A 12,129-nucleotide genomic window follows, 5' to 3' on the forward strand; every position below is an offset into this window, starting at 1 on the left:
AGATTTGGTTTAGAAGCTACTTTTTATTCATTCTATTGACCTATTACTATAATATGAATCATTAATTATCATTTTACTAAGATATCTGAAAAACCCTTACATTATATACTGGTGTTTGAAAGCTGTGCTCTTCAAGTGGCTTAGTGGCATCAGAGGCTATTATATCACTAACGTAAGGTAGAACAAGTTCCCCAAAAAAATCTGTTGACTCTTTTGGTAGCTGGGTAGGCATATTGTCGATCGAACATACCAGAACGCCAGGACCTTTAAAGCTGTAATGCAAAAGGAAAATCATATTAATTTGTAATTTATAATTTAAATAAAATATTACTTTCTTTTAATTGAGGTTGTAAACAATCCAAATAATTGAACATCCATTGGGATGAATAAATCAAAATTTAATATTAATTGAGATAGAGAAAATTTGCATTGACGCGTCTTCTTGGAGAAAATTGTAGTTCTGTGCGATTGAAATATACAGCTACCGCTGATTAGAATACTACCAATTAATGAAAAGCAGAACGTATTTTTAATAAGATGTCAATTGTATTTACTCCTTGGCGAAAGTTTCTTGACACATCTATTGACTGCACTTTCCATATCCCGAAAAAATAAAAAGTATGTTTTGGTGAATTGAAAATGAAGAAAAAATAAGAAGATTCTTTTCTCCTATTTACTATACAAAAGCCTATTCGTTACTATTATCCGCATTCACGTGACTATACTAATATACTTAATATACTAAGGTACACAGAGTTTAGATTTGGCGTTTAGTTTAGCTTCATTAAACTACCTTATTCTTCTGTTGACCATTCCTAACAATGTCCATTATAACAATGAAATAGATACCCTTTAAATGTAAACTCCTAACCCATACAAATCCACTAGTTCCTATCCTTCTTTCCCAATCGAATTTAAACGATTCAGTGAAAGTCTTAAATAAGTTGGCTTTGGTATATTTTAACTAAGGACTATCAACTGATAGTTTATTCAAATATCGCATTAATCAAAGACTAAATTTGCATCCTGTGTTTTTATGTACTTTGTAAATCTCAATAAGTAATAAATAGAAAACCTTTTGGTGTCCTTGTTCCTGTCGGCATCGTAAAGACAAAAGGGGGTGTCGATGGTCGTACATTCGTTCATGAACTCAATAGAGCCTCCTGGGTCAGCACTGATGTCACAGATGGCAAGGAGCCTATGCGGCAATGTTGGAGCCCCTTCCGAACACGGCAGCCAGGGGGCGTGCATTGGCCGCAGCAGGGCTTTTGCATCCGGCAATGTCAATAGTTTCGGTGAACCAACAGCCCAATATATACCATTTACTATAACGGAGGCATACGGTGCTATCTGGAAGAAATAACAAAAAAAAAAAAATTGTGAAACATTTTAAAACTGCCAATATGGAATATAAGTTATTCATAAATTTCATTATTGCTATAATTATAAATTATCAATTTTTTAAAATTTTAATGTTTTTTTTTATTACTTGATAACAAGAAGATTTGATAATAGTATTAGTTTATACTGCCAGGAGGTTTATAAATTAGTAGGTAGGTTTGCAGAATATCCACTATTGATAATATGGAAAGGTTTTATTTTAACAGTTACTTATTATATGCAAAATCATAAAAACGTAATGCTATCGATGTTCGTATTCTTACTTTTTTACTAAATGTAGAAATGTAGTCGTCTGGAGATTTTTCGTATTCATCGTGGTCAAAACCACCTCCGGACTTCCTTTCTAGATAATGTCTGCGTCGAACCTCACATCCATAAACTTTGTTATGAGCTTAAAAATAAAAAAAATCATAAATAAAAATAATTGCTTTATTATTCTTAAGATTTTTAGACGTTAATTACATTGTCGAGGTGGTTGTGTATAATTATTTAGTCCTGACTCCAATTGATGACATGAGGTACTCTAAATCAGAAGGCCTCGGCAATGCGTGCTCAGTAGTGTTGGTAGATAGGAGATGAACTGCAGGATGAGTTTTATGGGAACTAGCCGTAAATCCTTGGAGGATATAAACTCCGCCGGGAACCAGTCTACGTGAAGGGTATGACAAGTCCTACAGGAACTAGCTTTAGGTCCTTGCAAGAAGGAAACTTCACTCTGTAGGGAACTATCCTACAGTCGTGAAAGAGATAGCTAGTCCTACAGAAACCATCTGTGGGTCCTTAAGAAAGGAAGAAAAGATTTAGGGAGAAAGAGAGATTCGAATATACATTTCTAAAAATAACATTAAAATATAATGATCCACTAAGTGTATAACTAAGTTAGTTACTCACTGCCTCCTAAAGAGGAGAATTTCGTGAAGAAGAGATTCACACTTTGATTAATCATGTTGCGCTAATTTATCTATCTAGGGCTATTAAACGCCATCGATAGATGATCTGTACTTTTTGTGGATCAGAAGATCATTTTGTAATTTTTATTGCTTCAAATGATACATTTAGAAATATAATATAATAAATGGTCAAATACAAGTTAAGTTAAATTATTTACAAGAAACAATAAATATATCAATACACGATAGCTGTAGTAGTTCTCATTGCTGCACCTAGGTTCGTCATGTTGGCTCGTAACGGTTTTGGTGGCTGTACTAGTTACTGTAGACCAGTAGATAGCGGTGTCAGAACCATTATATATTTTCGTCTACTTTGAGGAGGATAAAGGTTTGAAGAGCAAATTTCTTATGAAAGAGGAGGCCCCTCACCTCCGGTTTTTAAAAATGGTACTATTTAGAATGGATATTTCATAAGTATCAAATAAACATTACAGGTAACCTTTAAATACCAAAGGTAGTAAAAGGTAATATTCAACACGATTTATTCTTTTTTCACAGTAAAGTACTCACTAATTAACTGTTTCTTTTCTGTTTTAGAGAGATCGGAAAAAAAAAATCTTATGAAACAATCTCTAAAAATATTGCTAGTTCCGAATGCAAATTAGTTTCTTATTATATTTCATATATTTATTTTTATTATTTTAAATTCCTGTTAGGAAATGAAACTTTTAATATAACGCAAGATTTTAACATATTTTTATTTTATTTAAAATTAATTCTTTAAACGATTGCATTAGAATATTATTATTCAATTTGTTTGCTTAGTAACAACTGCATTAATAAACAACATGCAAACTTAAGGTAAGTTCTGTTTGGAGTTTGCAAATGAAAATAATAGTAAGAAAAGTGGTTAGTAAAAGTTTTAAATTTGGGAAGGTATTTTATAGAAGAATTTATGGGACAAAGGCAATTAGCCGGCATTTAAAGAATTTTAAAGGAAAAAATGAAAACAAAGTAAAGGAATCCTTGAAAATGACCTAAGTGGTCGAAACGTTGGAAGTTTAAAAAGAATAAAGTTGAGAAAAAGGATCAAAATTGTTTTTAAAGAAACAATATTATATATTGAATTCTATACAATAGAATTGTTCAAATAAGCAATATTATGTATTTTTGATATAAAATATATTTTGTAACAAAGAAAAAGTAAATAAAAAAAATAACAAACCTTGTTCTGTGTTATTTACTTGCTGGTAAATAAAAATAAAAATAAACCATATTAACAGCGAGTAAGTATGTATTACTCACTGCCACACGCACGGATGGCAATCTATAACTCATTATTAGTGCTACTTTCATCAAAATATCTGTTGTTACGGTCAAACGGAGGGTGGTTAAAATCTTAAGAATTCTAAAGCTATCCAATATCTTTGGCTGATTAGTTTTTTTAATGAATGTTAGAACAGTACATGTCGTAAATTAAATACTTTACGAACTGTGTACAAAAATGTTTTGTCCAACGGTAGGATACTCTGCCATATGCATTGAGGTTAAAGGTACCAAATGTAGTGAAATTTCATTCAAGGGATGACAGAAAATTTACTTTTCGTCTCATTTATAGACGGAATCATAAATTTTCGACCTGTAAACGGATTAGTCTTCTACAAACATATTAAGTTCACTCTAATTGGTTTATTAATTTTTTGTCATTAATTGAGGATAAAAAAATATCTTTATATAGGTTACTTTAAACTTTAGACAGCTATAACCACCAACAAGCAAATAAAACACTCCTGCGCAAATAGATTTATTTTCGGTAATGTATAATGATTGTAAAAATACGGTAAAAATTAACGGCCGAGGCTAGGAGATAAGTGGTTGGTACCAAGACCAGGGGATGGGGCAGGAGTATAACCCTTAATCTACTTCTTCATTTGTCGCCCTCCTCGAGTTCCGAACTCTATACATTTCATTCGTGTTTCTCGGCGACTTCTAATAATTTTTCCTTTTTCACTAAAACTGTTACTAAATTTTAAACGAGGAATAGCGATTTAAAAATTCCTAAATAATTTTAAGGAATTCTAAATTTAAAATAAAACAGGAATTTTTAACCTTGGGTAAATTCTGATTTTCTAACGAAGATCTTTCACTTCTTAGTTTGTCTACAAGTCTATCGAACAATGGAACTTATCTGTTGCTTTACATCGGCAAACTTAGTTTTCCCGAAAATTCTTAAAACTCAGCTGAAGTAAACAGAAAAGGTCAAATCCGAATCGAAAAAAAAACTATAGAAAAAGAATAGAACTGCAAGGTAATCAAAAATAAAAATACGTTTAGTTGTTATGTCCGTTACTGTTGTTTCAATTTAGTTGAAATTTTCACAAATACTGCGGTTTCTAGGAAATTCGAATGTATCAAAGCACGATGAGAATGGAAAGTTACAATACATTATGGAGCAACCTTATTTACAATGTTTACTAAAATGATGTTTTTCATTGCCTCTCTTTTTCTAACTATATAACATTTGTATACTTATCTATGAAAATTTGGTAGTTTCTGGATTAACTATGTCATTGATTTGCAGATCTTATACGTCTTGGTGTAACTCTGTTGTATAACATATGAATGAAATATTTGTGCTATTTTACATAAGCGAAATGATGTTAGTATTATCTGGAAATATTTATAATTTCAATCACCTCCATGTTCAGCAACTTTTTGTAACATTTCAGGCGGTACATATTCATGGGGTAATTCTTGAAAAACCTCCTGAGCACCCTGAGATACATTACCAGACCTGCAAGGTTAGGATTACATAATTATTATTAATTTCTATTATGTAATTATTTAACTACAATAATTAAATTCTTGATAGTTAGGCATTACCCAGTAAAAACAAATGTTAGTGGCCCAATGGATTTGGGTAACATCCCTAAAGCTATCTCATAACCGATGTCTCTGACTGATTGGTTGGCCATTGATGAATTCCTGTAGTTGTGGGCGGGACCTATATGCTGAAAAATATTTAACATGATTATTAAAATATTTCTTTTCAACACATTCGTGAAATAATGATGTTCCCTTTTCCTTATTTTACTTCCCTTTATGTTATGATTCGCTACTAGGACTTCAAAAGATGTAAATAAAGTAACAGGCTATTTACTAAATATCAGTTATAATGATCAATCGAAAAAAAAATAATAAGCTAATTCTTATATTAATAATGCATACTAAAAATGCTGTATCGTTTGAAGGATCGTATGTATTTTGACTATTATGTTAGTTCATTCATTTCATTTAATTCACAACTATTATATTAGTTAGCTCTTAGAAAATATAAATATAAGTTTGTATAAAAAAAAAACAAAAAAAACATTTTCTCTGAGTAAAACCACTCCAACATTTTTAATTGGAATTCCTGCAACAGATTCCCAGAAATTAAATTATTGAGACTTGGTGGGGTAACTTCATTAATAAATATTCCTATTATAATGTAGCATAATCCTTTTTATAAAATGAGTTGTGCGTTATATTTTGTTAATTTGATATAGTTAATTTAATATGAATAATACTACTTTCATTGTTAATGATAATTTTAGTCTTTGACTCGTGTTTTAAGTAATATATTACAGTAAACAATAGCTCCACAAACGTAACTAAGCAAAGCATTAACCCACATGTTAAAGGTCATCGGTACCCTTAAATATTAATATATATTATTTACCTGTATTAATAGTTAAATGAATATTTATTTATAAAGTTCATAAACTTTTTTCTATTAATTCTAATAAAATATATGTACATATCGATAAAAGATTAAAATTTCTTTTTCCATGTATTTTGTTAAACCTTTTCTAAAGTTATATAATTCAATGTTTCAAACTAAAAATTACGAAGTTACAACACACTTCTTCGAAATGAGGGTGTAGAATGGTAGTGGTATAAGTCAAGATTATTTTATCTTGAAAAAGTGATAAAAAACGTTTTCTCTATATTAACACAACTCAAAAAAAAAAAAAAAAAATACTAAGGACTTGTACCATTTATTGAAATAAGTACGGGATATTTAAGATTGCAAGAATGACATAAGTGCACTTGTGTGTATCTTAAAGCTATAGGTAAAGTGGTTTTTGAGCCCTGCCGCTTTAGAATAGTGCAATATGACGTAATTGTATTTGCAAGATATTTACATTATCGAAATAAAGCATACTAAACTAATACTACTATCATTGTAATACCCTCATAGCTTTTACTTTACATATGATTTCCGTCTACGTAATAAAACAAATAGTAAATTCCTTCATCAGTCTTGAATATTGCGTATATACAATATGACGTAATTGTATTTGCAAGATATTTACATTATCGAAATAAAGCATACTAAACTAATACTACTATCATTGTAATATCCTCATAGCTTTTACTTTACATATGATTTCCGTCTACGTAATAAAACAAATAGTAAATTCCTTCATCAGTCTTGAATATTGCAGTCGCTTGCAATAGCCACTAAGGGTAACGAGAGGATGATAAGGAGTATCCCTCCTCGTTGCCACCGCAAGGCTTTACGAGATTTAAATCCAGGAATCCAACTACTGGAAACTCTAAATTATTTAATTATTCCGGGTTTATTTGAAAAACTAAGTACGTGAATAGAAGATATAAATGTTGAAAAAAATGTTGATCCAAAAAATAATTTATGAAATTAGTATTAGCAATAACGAAGCTTCTACAAACATAATATAGTCCGTGATTTAAGATAATTGTTTACTGCAAGTCATTCATTTGAAATCGATAAAATCTGTGTGATTATTTAATAACTATGACATGTAAGCAATGTTTCTTATAAAAAGTATATCAACTTACCATAAATGGGGTATGGTGACCGAGAGCAAGAAGCCTTAAACCAAGTCCATGAAATATATTCAGCATTCCAGCCACTCCAGCCCATTTTCCAAACGCTACCACTCTTTGTCCGACTTCATCAACCAATTTTTCATAATCTATCAATCTAATATTCTACTACAAAAAAATGTTACATTAATCACGATGTATACTTTTTTAATACGATGAGTTTTTATTGTTAAAGAATTTACCTTCTCTAGCATTGCGTCAAGCATTGGCATATTGGATTCTTGAGCTTTAATGGTATGTGAAAACATACAGTATGTTTTGTTAGGCATTAGCAAATCTACAGGAACCTGTTTTATACCAAATATAACTGATGCTTCAGAAATATCTTCTTGGATGATAGCACCAGCTTTTAAATAAGCCTAGAAAAAATTTATTTATTAATAATTTGTTGTTTACGTTCACAATTTACAATAATCCATATTATGGCTCCCAACATGTTGAAATTTGAAAAAAAAAATTATATAATTCTGATTTTATAATAACAATTACAACATCTATTTTTATCGCTACTTAAAGCTAAAGGTCACAGTGGATGGCAGCACTCCCAGCCTCTTCGGTTTTACCGTTTTATTTTTTTTAGGGAAAAAATAAGAGAAATTTCTAACATCCACTTATACATTTTTTTTATTACAACCAAGAGAATGGCGGAAAATAGGTTTGAAAACTTATTTTAAATCTAAAATATTTAATTTTGAAAGTTTTAAAAAGTTTGATTGAGTCACGACATAGTTGTTATATTACACAGGTAATTTAATTTAAATAATGCTTCTTAAATTGTATTTTAATTAATTTATAATAATCTAAACTTAATTTTATACCTTCTTTTAAACTGAGTTATTTTCGGGTTAAATGTTACTAATTTATAATTATTATATTATACAATAAAATACTGGTACTAGATAATGGCTTATCGAGGCGTGTGGGGTGAAGGCTGTGACACGGGCGTAAAGTTATCCTAGATAAGTCTATAAGTCTAACATATAATTTGTTCCATAACCAACGAAATGAACAAACTCTTCTACTTATTATAAAATATTCCTACATATTTTATTTATCTCACTGTGTGGCATGGCATTCAATAAATTCGACAGATTAGTACGTTCAAACACTCAAAGAGTAAATAATCTGATCACAGCAAAGCAATATACTACCTAACCTATAGCTAATGTCACTATGCAATTTGAAATCACAGAAAAAACAAATTTTGATACTTTATTTATTCAACTAGGGGTAACCCCTATAGCGTACTTGAAGGCCAAAGAGAGGTTGATTGAAGAATGTGGCTTCACCAACTAGAATGATGGAAACAGAAATATTTGATTGTGGATCATTGATGGTTTCATTACCGGTAAGCATTATACTCAGTGATGTAAAATGCCCGAGAACTTAAATTCATGGAAGGAATATTTATCGAAAGAATATCCCAAGAAATCATAAAGTTCCGGGAATAAATAAAGTAAATATTCCTTTTATTACGTACGGTATGGAGCAGGTACCGTTCAGTAATAGGTAACTATTCAATAATAGTTACTTTAAACAAGATAAGATTTAATAACTTTTGTACGTTTTCAACATAAAACATAATTAATGAAAGAACATATAACAAATTAACTGCATATGAAAATTTAGAACAACAGTTGGTAATCCCACGGTCCTTGTAATTACATAATTTTATTATCTAAAGTTGTACAATTTCGATTTCTTCTTCGCCACGTTCTTCACTTCAGAGGGCACCATATTGGTTCCTAAACGTCTTCATTGACATTTCAATCACCACTGTCATCATAATCTTCATCGCTTCATCACTTCATCATAATCATAATCGCTTTTGTTCCTGGTATTCCCCTGGATCATTAGTACTTTGAACTTTGGGTGATTCACTCTTTCTTTTCTTCTTCTGATGTTGAGAGCATTCATCAGTTTCTAATCGCACAGAAATAGACACCTTTTATTTTTTCATTTATTTATTTTTACAGTATCCAAAACCTACTGAGTGTTCGTTCTGTAGCAACAGAAGTGAAGAAGAAGAACTGGTGTTACTGACATTTGGATGGCCATGTCTGTGATCCCAGAGGTTCCTCTAGCCCTCTCCCTTTTACCTCTGTATTCAGCATCATTATCTTTCACGTTTATGATATTCATACCCATAGTAGTGTCATGTTATTTGGTTGTAAAATTTGTAAATGAAAAAGTGGCTTGCCACGCTAGTCATTTCAAGCAACATAAGAGAAATTCTTGAATTTCTTTCCTTATGAGATTTGATCAAATGTTGCTTTAAAAATGTGACTGTTTGATTGTTTACAATTCCAATCACTTCACTGGACAAACTTCTAAAATTTTGGTAACCTAAAATATCCGATCACAATTAGGAAGATGTGCAATACAACTTTATTGTATAAAGCGTGAATACTTTTCCTTCTCTAATAATAAATCTGCTCTTATGAATCCAGCATTATCGGTGAAGAGCATCAAGTCCATGGCTTTAGCGGAAAACCCGAACGCTTTGGACTGCTCTGTATGTATCTCTTAATTCAGGATCGTCACAGGTTTAAAGTGAACCCTGAATTAAAAAATAAACCTAAAAAAGTTTGGGTTAAAATCAATACAATTTTAAAAGTCTTTGACTGGCCATCATTCAGTATACAATCCGACTTGAGTTACCAGACACGTTTCTCACTTAGCACCCTGGAACCGACTAATCTAGATCGGTTGGTAAAAAATGACATGTGTCAGCTTTTTCGGAAGTTATCTTTGGAATAATATAATATGTTTTTAATATAATATTCAATTTATATCAGTTAGCCTTAAGGTAATATAGATCTTACTTTAGTTGAAATAAAAAAGTTTTTTTTTTTAAAGGCTACTTACTAAATTATTAAACACCCTATGCTATTGATAATATTTGAATAAAACATTTACTAATAGGATTGTTTACCAATTTTGATAGAGTTTACAGATAATAAGCTATAACTGACACAAGAAACTTAAATACACACTATACAGACATAATAAACAGGACAAATATGTAGAGACCGATGGAATTAGCCAAACCATTAAATAATAAAGTTCTTCAATTCAAAACTATAATATTCAACCTGATTAACTAAATTTATTAAGTACAGACATATTAAAGGGGGGAAGAGGTAGACAAATAGTACACAGGTATATAGGATATGTCCAGTGAGATAATACCTAGAATAATTTAACATTGATTTGTGCTAAAGGGACAGATGAATGCATCAACAGTGAATGATATTGTTTAAACAGTGGCGTGTTGGGTGTGTTAGATTTTTAATTATGTAACTATGAAGATAACGTTTCGAAAAGAAAATGGATATATTTGACTATAAGGTAAAATTGAGTATATTTTAATTATATACATAAATTGTTGACAAATATTACAATTGCAGGAATAATAGTTCTAAAAAATAAAGAAACTCTCCGAAACATTTTATAAGTAAATACAGAGTATTGATAATATTCTAAAGGTACTCTCTTTTCATATCAACAGCTTCATTGTTTAAAGAATAAACTGCTTCCTAGGAAAATTAAAAATACTCCTATGTGAGAAAAAGTGAATTTATACTAAATAGTATAAAGAAGACTTACCTGAGTGGGATATGCCCTCCTGTTAGCGGGTTGGACGATTACCTTCACCCCCGCTCGTGTAAGTTTCCTCACGTGGACAGGTGCCAAAGCAGCCCTTCTCTCCCATACTGATTGGTCTTCTCTCCTTATTGCTATTACTTTACCGCGCTAGATAATAAAATATTCATTATGGAAATGTTTTAAACTTTTGATCCAATTAAAAAAGAAATTATGAAAAAGATGGTCAGGGTTGCGGTCAAAAGAAACAAAAATAGTCATTAGCTATCTTCTATATCTAGTATCTTTTCATAATTTAAAATAATACAGTCAATTATTTATATTTATAATCTTAAGAAATGTTTATTATTTCATATATATATTTATTTTTTATGGTACTTACAAATTTTGTACTATTCATAAAAAATTTATTTCCAATTCCGGGTTTCATCTCGCTGGTGTGTTGTAGAACAGCAATAAGGTCACTACTATATAATGAATGAATGCATACACTATTATCCCTGCCCTATCGACCTTTGATAAGAATTTCAGATATAGCTGTATTAGATGATGATTCCAAACTAAAAATGGACGCATGATAATGTCTTGAATACTTTGATATTACATTTAAAAATAAAATTGTTTCTGACTTTAGAATTATTTGAAATGTTAAAAAAAATTTAATAAAAAGGTATAATGTAAAGAAAAACCAGAGTATAGGCGCGAAAATATAATAGTTACTTATGCATCACTAATAATTAAAATATATGACATTTAATTGCTTATATTTCAGTAATAGTAATTGAATAAGTAAATACATTAAACATCATGACAAAATAATTGAATGCTATACATCCGCGAACAAATGAAATGGTTGGGAATGCGGTAAGTGAAGAACAGTTTTTTTTTTTTTTCTGACCTTCTAGATATTTAATAAATATCTATTTAATAAAATATTTCTGATATCCTAGAAAATTAAGAAACAAATTAAATATATAAAAAATAAGAAATGGATGTATATATGCAGCCAAATATGAATCTTGGTTTGTCAGTGTGGCATTATAAGATAAGTTGCTAAACAACAGTTAAGTTGCTGAAGAACAGAAATAAGTAAAAACCTATTTATCAGCGCCAACGTTACGGTCAGAATTTTAAGCCTTCAATGTAGAGAACAAAAAACCAGATAACAGCCATCACAATACAAGAAAGACTAGAACACTCCTAAAAAATCACTTGCGTCTACCGAAGCCCCAGTGCCAAACCGGACACACTCAAGACTTTTCTCTGTGACATCGAGAACGACAGACAACACATCATACTAGGTGACCTAAACGCCAAACAC

At 30.5% G+C, this 12,129-nt stretch overlaps 1 protein-coding gene across 2 annotated transcripts in view; it reads right to left on the minus strand.

The window, feature by feature from the left end:
• The window catches only part of LKRSDH (lysine ketoglutarate reductase/saccharopine dehydrogenase), a 25,921-nt gene extending 14,601 nt beyond the window's left edge, over positions 1–11,320 (minus strand). The window contains exons 1-9 of one of the 2 annotated variants that reach the window (XM_014429498.3): positions 11,191–11,320; positions 10,812–10,958; positions 7,385–7,561; positions 7,155–7,307; positions 5,175–5,302; positions 4,988–5,085; positions 1,665–1,792; positions 1,076–1,350; positions 101–272 (exon numbers count right to left, since the gene is read on the minus strand). In XM_014429498.3, coding sequence (XP_014284984.1) covers positions 101–272; positions 1,076–1,350; positions 1,665–1,792; positions 4,988–5,085; positions 5,175–5,302; positions 7,155–7,307; positions 7,385–7,561; positions 10,812–10,958; positions 11,191–11,238 — 1,326 coding nt within the window. In that variant the 5' untranslated portion in view covers positions 11,239–11,320. Of the gene's footprint in view, positions 1–100; positions 273–1,075; positions 1,351–1,664; positions 1,793–4,987; positions 5,086–5,174; positions 5,303–7,154; positions 7,311–7,384; positions 7,562–10,811; positions 10,959–11,190 lie in introns of those variants that run through there. The other variant, XM_024359392.2, reaches the window with a different exon arrangement.
• Positions 11,321–12,129: the final 809 nt, after the last annotated feature.

This window comes from Halyomorpha halys, unplaced genomic scaffold (genome assembly GCF_000696795.3).
Source record: "Halyomorpha halys isolate HHAL.00 unplaced genomic scaffold, Hhal_1.1 Scaffold803.1, whole genome shotgun sequence".
Classification (NCBI taxonomy): domain Eukaryota; kingdom Metazoa; phylum Arthropoda; class Insecta; order Hemiptera; family Pentatomidae; genus Halyomorpha; species Halyomorpha halys.